This window comes from Helianthus annuus, chromosome 13, assembly GCF_002127325.2.
Source record: "Helianthus annuus cultivar XRQ/B chromosome 13, HanXRQr2.0-SUNRISE, whole genome shotgun sequence".
NCBI lineage: Eukaryota > Viridiplantae > Streptophyta > Magnoliopsida > Asterales > Asteraceae > Helianthus > Helianthus annuus.
The window spans coordinates 164517240-164531729 of record NC_035445.2 but is presented as its reverse complement, the minus strand read 5'-3'; the positions used below and the strand labels follow the sequence as shown (position 1 = coordinate 164531729).

At 34.6% G+C, this 14490-nt stretch overlaps 1 protein-coding gene and 1 non-coding gene across 2 annotated transcripts; both read right to left on the bottom strand.

Moving 5' to 3' along the window:
• Window positions 1-6663: 6663 nt before the first annotated feature.
• LOC110900226 (serine/threonine receptor-like kinase NFP) lies at window positions 6664-10695 on the bottom strand. Its single transcript, XM_022147132.2, has 2 exons — window positions 8993-10695; window positions 6664-7520 (listed from the first exon to the last, which is right to left on the bottom strand). The coding sequence occupies exons 1-2, from the start codon at window positions 10076-10078 to the stop codon at window positions 6786-6788; spliced, it is 1821 nt and encodes a 606-aa protein (XP_022002824.1). The 5' UTR covers window positions 10079-10695; the 3' UTR covers window positions 6664-6785.
• A 1523-nt stretch (window positions 10696-12218) lies between these two features.
• Window positions 12219-12321, bottom strand: LOC118486194. Its single transcript, XR_004878049.1, has one exon. It is a non-coding gene; the product is annotated as a U6 spliceosomal RNA (small nuclear RNA).
• Window positions 12322-14490: the final 2169 nt, after the last annotated feature.

The following is a 14490-nucleotide window of genomic DNA, read 5'->3' as shown; positions in this document are numbered from 1 at the left end:
TTATTCTGCACCTGAAACATAGGAGAACGCCTCTGAACGACTCGTTCGGGTCAGTACACGATCCTACAGTCATTTTCACCTTTCCTTCGTCGATCAACTCAATTTCATCTCGTTAACGCGCTGGCGGAAAAAGGATGGCGCCCCCCTTTCATTTGCTCGGTGTGGACGATGACGCTCTAGGGGCGCTATGGATGCCTAGTTGGCGGGGTGGCGTTAAGCCACACCCCTGGCCTTAGTGTATACGTTAGGATAGTTTCTATATTTAGACTGGAGGGTGTGGTATAAAGCCTCTAGGGGCTTTCTCATGCCACATAAGCGCCATCTCAACGCCACGTCACATAGGGGGCTTTAAAGCCCTTCCTTTAGCTTGCATGCAATGGTTTAAAGCCCCCTCAATGCCATAACGCCCCTTTATCTTGACTAAATGCCTCGATCAAGCCAAAAAAACGCTCGTTAGCACCTTGTCGGAGAGCCTTTAGCGCCCCCCTCTTAACTGTCATGGGATGGTGGTTGACGCTCCAAGGCTTTATAAATGTTGAGGTGATGTGGCCTTATATATAACACCATTACGTAAAAATTATCTGTGTTTACTTTATGTTAGCATAACACAATGCCATTATAAATGGCTTCGAGTATGCAAACTTAAATCATTTTTACCTTTTTATAGTAATTCATGGGCAGAAGAATTTTGTCGAGTATTTACCATTTGACGTAACTATTTTCTTAAAGAGTGGGCTATCTTTGCACATTCTAAAACATTTCCAATGATAAAGGTAATACACACATTTTGTTTAAATTAAAGGGTTATTGTATTTTAATAATATTAACTTTCACCTATTAGTCGGTATTAATCCCAACTTAAAAAAAAAAAAAAATCCTTTTGACAATCTCTACTTGTAAAAATTTGACTTTCATCAATCATTTTCTAACTGGGTAATAACACAGTTAGTTTTTTGCTGACGTAGCAACTTACATGGCACAAACCTAGGTTTGGCTGATGTAGCTGCTTATGTAGCACAAACCTAGTTATTGATTTTAATAATCCTAACTTTCACCACCACCATTAGCTGCCACCACACCACCATGGCGTTGTTGATGGTGGTGGTGGTGGTTGATGGTGGTGCCGTGGTGGTGGCGGCTGATGGTGGTGGTGGTCGCTGATGTTGGTGTCGTGGTGGCGGCGGCTAATGATAGTGGTGATGAAAGTTAGGATTATTAAAATTCAATGTATCTTTATCCAATCAGGGACAGCTATACAACACTCACCTCTGAGTTGAGTCCAATCGGTTAACAGAAAATTGAAGTGGTCCAAGAAATAAGAATGTGTGTTTTGAATGCATCAAGATATTGAAAGGTGTAAAATGAAGTTGAAGTTGGTGGGCCACTTTATGTTTGTGTGCAATGTATAAAGTGGTCCTTGGAAATATGTGGGTGCCTAAAATAATGGCTAGAGATTTAAATGCATAAAAAATGGCCATTTATCCACTTTATGTATGATATTAAGACGATTAAAGCCGTCTTTTTCATATTTCATCTCCTTATCTTTCTAGAACTTAAAACAAAAAGGTTTTCACCTCCTTTTTGATTAATTGTGGTTTGAAAGAAGAATATTATATGTTATAAGAATATATGTAGTGGTAACAATTTATAATGTCTTCATCATAGGGCATTATCTGACACGTGTCATCCCAGTTAGCATGGGGCATTATAGCAAAAAGTGGTGTAGTGAGGCATTATTCCAATAACGCCCCTTCCAATCATTAAAAAGGATAAAAAAAAATACTTTTACAGTTGTCAAAATAATGTCAGATACATACACTTGTCAAAAAGAAAAGCAAGTAAATGCCCCCTTAGTCAAACATGTCAGGTAAAGCAAACAAGTTTTGAGCGTTTTAATTAAAACGCCGGAGCACCTTTTTTTCAAAAAAAAAAAAAGAAAATAACACCCTATGTAATGGTAGTGGGGGCGTTTTGGGGCGTTATTTTTCAATTTTTTTTAAAAATCACACCCCACTACGGATGGTCTAACAAGTTGATTTGGATAAAATAGTAACAAACTTGTAAAATTACAAAAAGAAATAAAGAAATGTTGCCTCCCTAACCTAATAGGAAAAGTTATTGGAAATCATGGTGACATCCCCCTAGGGTTTTTAGATGGGTTGTGTACAATAATCAAAGAATCAGACTCCATTTAAACCACAAATTTTGACACTCGATGGAAAAAGGCACGACTCCGAAAGCCGTGTCTAATACGTGAACACAATACGAGTATTCATAGGTTGACATGAATACGCTATGTTTAATCTGAGATTTTATTATGTATTACTTTTATTTGCACATAAAAGGTATAATATTACAAATTTACAACAAGGAATACAAACATATGATAAACAAATACGTTAAAATTGTAAATTTACAACAAAGAATACAAACATATGATAAACAAATATGTTAAAACTGTATAACTTATTGTTCCTTTTTTTTGTGTCTTTTGAATTTTGACATACAATAATAAACCAGTATGAGTATGATATAATTATATATACTTTTAAGGCATAAAAATGTAAACGGTTTAAAACGGTTCAACCCATAAACCGTAGACCATAGACAAAAGTTTTCAAAATAAAAATATAAGTTGTTTTTTTTTTTCTACTTGGTAATTATTATCATAATTATAATACTAATTCTATTAGATTTCATCTATAAACATGAATATATTGTATACAATGAGATTGAAAATTTATAGATGCATTTTTTTAATAAAAGTGTATGTCTTAAATATTCTTATATTAATGACATATGGGGAACAAGATATTCTAACGAAAAGGTAAAATAAAGTTGTACACTTATAAAAATCTTTAAGTAAAGATAAGACAATAATTTAAACACTTAATAACCCACCAAATAATATATTTTTTCTACTTCATGTATGGTGGGGATCTTGATGAGTTGGTTCATCCCCTCTTATGAGGTATGCATCCACTAGTTCAAGAAGAATGCACCTAGCCCATACCAACACGTTTATATAAAATTTGATTATATTATATAAACTAACTAAAAATGAAGTATAATGTATGGTCTATTTGCAACATGTTTTCCGCATCGCTATAGTGTCAAGGACTTTAGTTTAACGCGGCGTATACGTACATCCATCGAATGCGTATGCCGGCTACGGATAAATAAAATACCAAGATAAATTCAAATAAAATATATATGTAAATACTTTATGAATATAAATTCTTTTTGAAAGTTAGTTCTTTAACTTGTTGTAGTTTTATAGAATAAGTAGATAAATAAAACTTCTGTTAACTTAAAGGTTTTATAAAATATTAAAATGTATATAACCTATGGGCTTAATAAAATACAAGTTGGGCAATTAGCATATAACCAAAAGATGACAAATGGGCCATAAAAGATTTAACACAGGTGGGCCGGTTCAAGTAGCCGCTGTTAAACAAATTTCCGAGTCAAATAGAAAAAACCCCCCTCTTTTAAGCGTTTTTTAGTTGGTCATAAGTAGTTTGAGTCCTTTATATATATATATATATATATATATATATATATATATATATATATATATATATATATATATATATATATATATATATATATATATATATATATATATATATATATAGGGTAAGGTTCATGCGAGAACCACCTTATTGCGAGAACCGCGAGAACCAATGTGAACACAACCTAAAATAGCTAAAAAAACCCTAAAAAAAACCTAACCCCCACCCCCCCCAAAAAAAAAAAACCTAACCCCCCCCCCAAGCTAAATGCTAAAAACTAAAACCCTCAAAAAACCTAACCCCCCCCCCCCCCCGCCAAGCTAAAATGCTAAAAACTAAACCCCCAAAAAACCTAAAAAATCAAAAAAAAAATCTAAAAAAAATCTAAATTTTTTTTTATTTTTTTACTATTTTTTATGTTCAAATCGCTACTTTTAGTAGCCAAAAAAAATTATTTTTTTTTTTTTAAATTAAAAACATTTTTTTTGGATACTAAAAGTAGCGATTTTTATATAAAAAATAGTAAAAAAATAAAAAAAAAATTTTGGGTGTTTTTTAGATTTTTTTAGGTATTACTGTTTGTGTTCACACTGGTTCTCGCAATAAAGGGTGGTTCCTAACGGATCTTTGTCCTATATATATATATTTGGTATTTTCAAATTTATGTTATGGATATAGACCTGCTTGGCAATAACAAATTGATCGTTGTTATGGTCTTTTGACCATCACGTCATCAACAAAGCGCAAAGCTAGTGTGATGTGTTTAATATATTTGTTTGTATCATAATTTCATGTATAATACCTATATGTGTGTGTAATTGTGTATATATATTTAACATATTAAATAAAAGTTATATAAATAGTAGCCCCATTTAGGATTTCGGTCTAGTTGAACCTGAAAAGTGAAGCTTGGGGTCAAGCATGTTTATTAAGTGAACTCCAATAGGGACTCGAGTTTGTTAAAACTTGACTCGATTCAAGCTTTTAGCGAATCAATTCCGAGTAACTCACAAGCAAGTCAGCTCATTTGTACGGACACGAGACATCAAGCACTTCACCCCATGGTAAGTCCATTAGTATTAGTTCACCAGCTCAATCTTTAGCCCAAATGCACCATTTTAGCACCGTTGTCCGTTGCTATAGCCTTACCCAATAGCATTTTATAGCCCAATCTTTGCGGTGTCAAATTTAGCCTTGGCCCTTGTTTCCTTAGCCCCATTATTGCAATACAAATTAAACATTGTTCGTTAAAGTATAAAGTTATAATGCAATATATATATTTTTGGAAATAGTTCCTAATGTAAATGATTCCATGTTTAGATTAATTATATACTTTAAAGAGAAGACACAATTTGATAAATACGTAATGTATCAACTTTTCATAATTATTAGAACAACTAGTAAAGTAGTAATTAGACCCGAGCGCGTTGCGGCGCGGGTACATTGCAAACATCGAATGAATTAGTCCAAACACTTTATGATGTGTTAACCTTATGAAATTTTCAAAGTTGAGGAGGTGTAAAAATAGAGTAACACAACGCAAGGAATAAAAACGCAAAGTTTGAAACATAAAGGGGTGGTGGCAGTAAAAATGGAGTAATCGTGCAAGGAGTAAAAACACAACGTTTAAAACTTGAGAGGGTGATAGTGCAAGGGGTAAAGACACAAAGTTTAAAACTTGAGGGCGTGGTGGCGTAAAAAAAATGAAGTAATAGTGCAAGGGGTAAAATATAAAGCTTAAAACTTGAAGGGGTGGTGGGGAAATTCAAACTTGAGGGTTAGAATGCGGCGCGTGATGGATGAAAATGTGTAGTAAGATAATACACGATTCATAAAGGCGCAACGTGTAAAAAACAATTTCAAAAAAGTGCAAAACACAATATGTAAAAGACAATTACAAAAAAAATGTAAAACACAAAGGCAGGCACGAAGTGTAAGACACAATGCTTAAGACCTTTTGTAAAACACAATGCAATGCCATTTGCAAAAGTATGAGTAATAGTCTAGGGGTTACAATTGTAATATATTAAAGTTGGGCGGATGTAAAAATAGAGTAATAGTGTAAGGGGTAAAAACGTAAAGTCTAAAAAAGGCAAATTGTAAAAGCAGAGGGGTGGTGGCGGAAATGTGTAAAAGATGAGAGAGTGGTGGTGAAAATGTAAAAGTAGAGGAGTGGTGGCGTAAATATGTAAAAGTTGAGGGGGTGATGGTGGAAAAACAAAGTATGAGGATGTGGTTACGAAAATTCAAAGTAAAGGGGGTTGTGGTGTCAAAGTTTGAAAGTTGGGGTGTCGGTGGCATAAAAGCCACCGACTTTCTTCTTTAAGATAGATAGATAATAGGTATACAACCACGATCATACACGGCTGATATTTGGGATTACTACTTCAAATTCGGGATACGCCCCATCAAATATTACACGGTTTAAACAAACGAGTTTTAAGATATAATTAGGTGTCGATCCAACAAAATGAATATGATTTTTAAACGAGCAATCGATTGTGTTAGAGCACACATATTGTATACAGAACGTACAATAAATTTTGATCTACCTATGCTAGGTTCACAATCTTGACATTTATGCATACAATTCATGACCTGTTACGTTCATAAACTTAATAAACATAAATAACAATAAGAAAAATTGATGTTTTTATTAATAAGATTATTGAATTGGTCCTTGACAACTATTTGCTATATATAAATTTATTTTTATTAAGAGGATGCCCATGTCAGAACTTTTTAGATAGATGTCATGACAATGACCCACAATTAATTAAAAGGGGGAGAATTATTCGAGTCAACTATACCTATTCGATTCCATCTCCAAATAAAAGTAATCTAACATAGACATACAAAATACATCTTTAAATTGTTTATAACAAATATATAGGAGGGATATACAGACATATATAGAGAGAGGGGGTGACTTAATGTATAACCAATTTTAAGTAGAGAACCATATAATCATTTGTTCGTAATGTTGATCAAATATAGCGCGAGATATCGAAAGAGAGGTGGTTATATAATTACATGCCCGTCTTATGTATCACAATAAAAAAATTTAAACACATGCAACATGTAATGACCTTCTGATCTAGAAAATATAAGGGTGTCCTAATTTCTCAAAAAAAAAAACATGTTAAAATGACGTAAGGCTCGAAAATATCACTAGAATATATATCGTACATGATTACAAAGGTGTGACGATCTGAAAACAACGGTATTGTGTTTACAAGCATCCAATGCTTATAAATCACCAAAGTAGACCTATCTTGCGAGAACTTGGTGTTGTGAAAGGCCAACCTCAGAGAGATCCGTGAACAAGTCATCACTTTTACACAATGCATACACAATATCCACCATACTAGGTCTCCTTGAAGGATCCCTATGTAAACTAGCGATCGCAATTGACATGACATTCATAACACTATCGATGGAGCATGATTCCCTCAAAATAGCATCATCGATGAAAGCTTTTACCTTAGGTTTTAGTTTTTCCTCATTTCCATTGAAATTTTCATAGACTTCTACCCATAACGCCTTCCCCTGGTCATTGATGGCTTCCCTCCCAGAAATGAGCTCAAGTAAAATGACCCCAAATGAGAAAACGTCCATCTTAGTAGATACAATTCCATCAGATAAGTACTCGGGAGCAACATATCCTTGAGTTCCCACAATATGTCTAGTCATAGCGTTGCATCCCGATTTAGCTAGCCCAAAATTGGCAATCTTGGCTCTCATTTGTGCATCCAAGAGAATATTGCTACTCTTGACATCTTTATGCACGACTCGTGGTATTGTGTGTTCGTGAATGTACTGAAGACCATTAGCTATATCAACTGCGATTCTTAGTCTCCTTCTCCAACTTAACCTCTCTTTCTTGCTATCATGCAGCCTTGTATAAAGAGATCCATTTTCAAGATACTCGTAAACTAGATAACAATTTGAATCATCGGTATCTATACAAAATCCTTCCAGCATCACTAAATTGCCATGGTTTACCTTCAAAAGGGAAGAACATAACATTAAATTTTATAAATATAATTCTTTTTCTTTTATTAAGGTGACATATATATGTAGGTATGAGATAAATCAATATAGAATTATTGTGTAGACTTGTAATATGAAATAATTAATTGGTTCTACTTTATACTATATTATAATATAATATAATATAATATAATATAATATAATATAATATAATTATAATATAATTATAATATAATATAATATAATTATAATTATAATATAATATAATATAATATAACTATTTAGAGGTGGTTTCATGGTCATCAGACATTTTTTAAATTGTATTCAAATACAACCTCTTATGTCATACTCCGGCGTTCACCTCTAAATATAAGAGAAAACTTTGAATACTAGTTGGATTATATAAATTTATAATAGTATTCATTTTACTTTTAAAGAAGTACAATTTTATTTTATTATAATAAAAAGGTGAAATAGACTCTTGCTCTCCAACCAACTAATTCAAGCTTCGAATGGTGTTCATGTAATTGTTTTGCTAATTCAGAAATATATAAATTTTTACATTAAAAGGTGTGTGTTTTTTATACTTCCGCTCTACGTCGTCTAATTCCTTCGACACATTGATATGATGATTTGTAACATCCTAATGATGTTTTAGTAAGATCAATCGTTTGTCTGTCGATTAAAAAAAGTAAATCAATGGTACATAATAATATTTATATAACAAAACACAAAAAATACAAATCTTAAAACATGTTGCCACTTTTTTTTTTTCGAACGGCAATTGTAGGGGCCAAAGGACCCACTAACCCATAGGGCGACTGCCCAGGCCCAACTCCATACTGAAATCTCAATATGTACACAACAGGAGTCGAGCCTGGGACCTCTTTAGAGGAGAAACCTTACGGAAAACTCCCCTGACCAAATGGGCTATACCATGTTGTCACATAATATATGCTACATGATTTAGATAAATTATATCTCCAATAAGTTAAGGAATGCAATAATAACTAGTCAATAAGTACAAAAGTGGGCACAATGTTAACACACTTGCATTCAAACCTTGGTGTGTATAAGACAAAAGGCTCTTTATGACTGTGAGTATAAATTTTTATAGAGGAATAAAACCTAATCACACTAATTGAATAAGACATATTAAGCTACCTAATCTATGTTTAATTAATACTCTAATTGTCCTACTTGCAAAAAGGTTTTTTGTTGTGTTTTCCTTTACCTAAGTTTTGTGCCCCACATACTAATGTATTTAATTTATTAGACTAATACTAATTAAGAGTATTTTCATCGACGGACAAATAAGTCATAAGTCGGTTATTCTTTGTCTGATGTTACCGATGGATATCGTCGACAACTAATTCATCAACAAGTATTTCCGACAAGCCAACGATAGACATTAGTGAAGGATCACCAAAGAGTGATTTAAGAAAGTAAAGACAATTAGAGATTAATAAGATGAAGTGATGTACCTTTTGCAAGATCTTGAGTTCTTCACAAGCATTCCACTTCATTTTCTTGATTGCATACCACTTCCCATCAATATAACCCTTAAAAACAGACCCTTTGATCACCCATCTTTCATCAAACCCATGTGTTGCTTCATGCAACTCTTCAAACTTATAAACTTTATATTTATCCAAACAATCTGAAACATCAGCCATAAGACTAACTCCCACTTCAAACTTCTTGCTTTCTGGATCAACTTTATTCTTTCCTAACTTCTTCCTCCATAAAGATTCTCTATATGTCCATAACCCACCAATCAAAATCAAGAGAACTCCACAAACTCCAAGTACAATCTCCAATCCAATAACTTCCCCTCTTCTATCACTCATATGATCAAATGAAACACTAGTGGGAGAAGGCTGTGTGAGCTCAGGAAGCCGCGAAACCGGCACGAAAACAGTGTCCCAAGTGCGGATATCATCGCCGTTTACTTCAACAATCAAAGTTGTGGTTGAACCAAACCTTGAAGCAATGGAAGATACGGAGTCGAATGGTTGAAAAACATATGAAATGAGATAATTCACTTGATTTTGAACTTGGGTTTTTGTTGGGCACTTGCAAAAGATTGGAAAGATCACATCTTGACCTATGGTGAGGTTTATAGGGACAAGGTTAGGATTGACAGTTTCCACAGATTGGTATGTTGTGAGGTTGTGAAAGAGGTTTGTAGATACAAAATAGAAAGTGTCACCTTTCTTGATTGTGTAGTTGAGTTTAGCATAAGAGAGGGTTGTGGTGGTATGGACCGAGTTGCAAGTGCAAGTGAGGGGAATGAAGAGTTGTTGGTTAGGGACAAGAGGTGAAGTTAGAGATGTTATGTTGCTCGGTTTGGCGATCATTGCACGGCTCACGGAGAAGAGATCGCTTATTGAGGCTAAGTCGAGTTGGTTCGGACCCATGGGTTGAAAAAAGGCATAGGTTTGGCAAGAAGATGCGGTTTGGTTGAGATTGCAAGTATAGCCAGTGGTGTTTTTAGGTAGAGTTTGTGGTGATGAAATTTGGAAGAAGTTGTGAAGGTGCAATATGAAGAAAAATAAGAGGAGTCTCATTGTTTTTTGGTTTGAAATTTGGATTTGGATTTGGAGAAGGTGTTGTTTTAAGAAGGGGTGCTATCAGCATGAGAATCAAGTCAATCAGATGGTTGCTACCATACAAATTATATAAAATAATCATATATGAAAGTTGCTGATGTAAGAAACAGAATAACTTCATTAAGAAATCAAAATTCTAAAATCCACTAATTACTTCAAATTATTAAATTTCTATTAGGTTTAGTTAAAGTTTTTTTATTAACTAAAAGTACTTAGACCAAGCGTACTGGGGCGTGTTCCCCCATGATACCGCCCGAAAACGCCGGAAAACGCCCGGCCCCCCACTACGCTAGGCGTTTTGGGGCCTTTTTTTTTGAAAAAAAATGAGTTTGGCGTTTTATTTAAAACGCTATACACCCATTTCAGCATCCAATCAGATGGAGACACCTGGAAATTGTGCCGGAAGGAGACGATTGTGCTGGAAATGGCTGTGTGGTTAGCCGGAAAATGTTGCCGGAAAACCTGCAACTTTGGTCCCTGTAGCCGTTTTATTATAAACGAAGAAGAAGATGGGGTTTAAAAGGTTTGGTTTTGACAACTTTGGTCCCTGTAGTTTAGATATGGTTTTAAAGATGGAGATAACTTTTGAATTCTTTTTTAAGAAATTATGTGAAATGAAATTAGAAAAAACAAAAACTAGTGTTTTTTTTTTTAATTTAATCGGATTTTAATTTTTTTATTTCTAGTATTGTATTTTTTTTAAATTTAATAAAGTATTTAAAGTTTAAAAAAATAATTGGGAAATGATTGCATGGGCGTTATTGGAATAATGTCCCATTACACCACTTTATGCTATAATGCCCCATGCTGACTGGGATGACACGTGTCGAATAATGCCCCATGGTGGGGGCATTATAACAATCTACCACTACACATGGTCTTAGCTTTTTTTAAGAGTAAATTGCCATTTTAGTCCCTGAGTTTTTGTTCAAATTGTCATTTTAGTCCAAATAGTTTTTTTTCTCCTCTAGGTCCCTGACTTTTCCTTTTTCTTGCCATTTTGATCACATTGCCTAACTTAGTCTAAAACCAGGTTATAATCAGGGGTATTTTTGGCATTAAATTATTATGAGGTTTATAAATTATGTTGTAAACTACCCCTTGTTATCACTACACAACAGTTATGCCAAAAATACCCCTGGTTATAACCAGATTTTTAGACTGAGTTAGGCAATACGATCAAAATGGCAAGAAAATGGTAAAGTCAGGGACCCAGAGGCGAAAAAAAAACTATTTGGGCTAAAATGACAATTTGGACCAAACCTCAGGGACTAAAATGGCAATTTACTCTTTTATATACATGGATAAATTAACGATTCTTCTATGTTTACAAAGAAACAAAACAAATCATTTACATGTGACATGTCACGTGTACCGGTCACATGTAATGTAATGTGACATGTCATGCATAGACCTCCATGTAGGCATCTAAAACCTCATAGTGGTTATGGCTTGCAACTTTTAAACACAATTAATCAATTTTTAATTGTTTAAATTAACTTTATTTTAGATAAAACTTTTATTGGTGTAAATTATTTCATTGGAACTTAAATTTAAAAAAAAAAAAATCCTTTCTATCTAGTTCCAATTTATACATATGTCAGTTAAGAATACTAAATTCCAAATAATATCAACTTTTAATAAAAGTAGATACTGAGAGGTATTAGATGTATTTCTCTAATAGAAATCTTAAAATCAGATCCTCACAAGCAGACTCAGAAACAGTTGATATTGATAATATATTTACTTAACAATATTCCGACCGAAAATATAATTTGTCTCTTTTAAAATTTAAAAAATCCTAAAGATCTATATAGAATGTAATCATCAAGTTTTTGAAAGTTTTGCATTTTTTTCATTAAGTTAGTGATCCGATCGGAGAAATCTGTACATCAACTGATAGATATTTATGTAAAAAGGTAACAATCCTGATTGGATTTGTGGTTGTTCAATATGGAAGCGATCTTACGACCCATAATAGCAGGCTGTGATGGTGCAACATCCTCCAAATGGTGACCCGAACAGCAGCAGATTAAAAAAAAATCCAAAGGTTTTCAATGTTCAGTTAATGAAGGGCATCGAAGAAAAGGGTTGGGAAAAAAATTTGGACCATTTCTCGATTTGTGCGTGTCATCCTTGCGCAGGGGCCATGCTAATCTTCTCTGTATCGTTCCAATTTTATCTGATGTCCCCGAAGGGAGAATCATGCTACCAGCACTGCCTCTTATCAACCAATGCCAAAACCTATGTTTAGTCGATGTGGGACGGAAAACACTAATGTTCATAAATGATATGTTAATATAATCGCGTAGAACCTAAAATGTTTGCATCTTTATATCACCTAAAATCAGCTTAACCCATATGAGCAGATTCACCATATTTCACTTGGGCAACAATAAAATACGTAAAAAGTTTCTTGATAAATATCCTATCATATGCCATTTTTCTCTTAGATGGATGATTATGTAAATCAGAATATATTAACATCTGAGTTTAAATTTTCTTGTAGGTTTCTGTACTGATTTTATTGTAATATTCAGTATCCTATGGGTTCCCGTGTTGCTTTCATGCAGCATGGAGTCCTTTAGTTGGTTTTTCTCGAGTGAAAAACCATCTGAATATCATGTAATTCTCATGATATTATCGCTGAAGTCTCAATGGAATCAACAAACAGCAATAAGGGAATGATGTTGGTTGAAAAGGCAAAGAGAAAGGCTGCTTTGTCGAATTCGTGTTGGCAAAATGCATATCAAAATCTGTTAGCAGGATGCTCGGAGATTCTAGCAGGCAAAGAACGACGGTCTAGGCTTGCTTGGCATCTTAGTGATTGCTTTCAGAAGGACTGACACTGGGAGGCCTCAGTTTCCTTACTGTGATGTAAAGTATCCGACGGTAAATTGTCTCAAAACGTTGGATGAAGATACTCATAGGATTTATCCTGAATTATATCTTGAGACCAAGGAATGTGAAAGTTTTGGCAACGGCTGAGATCCAGCAGCATCAGACACTAGTGCCGGGAGCGAATATCTTCATGGAACATTATTGGCACATAATAACTAGAATCAGAGAAGTCAAGCACAATAACACATCCACCAGAACATGTCCCAACCTGATACCCCAGTAAAGAAAACGACATCAAGACACCAGCTTTGAACAAATTGGTAATCAGTAGCTTAGGAGAAAAGAACATTCAAATCTTCATTCATTCATGCATAGACAAAACGTACAGATGGGTTTAAATAAGAAAAGGGATGCCTATTATCTCTAAAACCAAACAAACTAATCCCTATCTCTGAGTTTATCAACAAAAGATAAGAAGGAATAAATCAATTTAGAGATAAGGCATAAATTAATTAGGTAGAGATAAGGCATAAATTAATTAGGTCCTTTACTCCCCCTCAAGTTGGAGCATGTAGGTTCCGAATGCCTAACTTGTCCAATAAAGTCTTTAGCTGAGGTCCTCCCAATGGTTTGGTCTGTCACACCCCCAAAATCCACACGCGGAGTATCACCGCTTGGGAGCGTGACTGACCAGGACCAAGCCACCAATCATATAGAACATTGTATAAAGTAAAAGTAATTGCAGTATAATTCAGAACAAATCCATATGAAAGGTGTTTCCAAAACATAAGCCAGTTATCAATGTTTAGCGGAAGCGTATATATAAAAATATCCAATGTAAAAGTGTATCAAGTATCATATGGGTTCCATATGATGTTCACGATCCAAGTCCACAACGACCGCGCCTCCAGTGCAAGCTCCCAGTACCTAACGATCTGCGAGGCATGTAAAGGAAAGGATCAACAAAATAGTTGAGCGAGTTCACAGTACGTAAATGCGTAATAGTAAGTAACGGGTGGCTCTACCGGGCCAATAGTAAGTTATACAGGTGGGGGCTTCCCATGTTAAGTGACCACTAGACTATTCGTATTATGACCACGTAGGTGTTATCCCAACCTACGGAAGAAGTAAGTAATGCGTACACGTATGTCTTACGTGCGTATCCTTTGTATCGAGGATAGTAATTTGCATATGACCACGTAGGTGTTATCCCAACCTACGGAAGAAGTAAGTAATGCGTACACGTATGTCTTACGTGCGTATCCTTTGTATCGAGGATAGTAATTGGCATCTGACCACGTAGGTGTTGTCCCAACCTACGGAACCACGTAGGTGTTTTCCAACCTACGGAACCGTCCTGACATCCGAGGACTATGATAGGTGATAGTCTAGGAAAAGCGTAGTGTATGTACGTTATTAGTTTATCATCAAGCCTTTAACCCATTCCCACAACCCGGGAATCCCATGCCTTAGTAAGAGTGTGAACTCACCTTGGTTTGCTCGGTATGCTAGGTTATGTACTCACAAGT

Coding starts and splice junctions, on each gene's coding strand:
- LOC110900226 (XM_022147132.2), bottom strand. CDS start 10,078: ATGAGACTCCTCTTATTTTTCTTCATATTGCACCTTCACAACTTCTTC. Junction 7,521..8,992: donor AACTCAAGATCTTGCAAAAG/GTACATCACTTC, acceptor TCCCTTTTGAAG/GTAAACCATGGCAATTTAGT.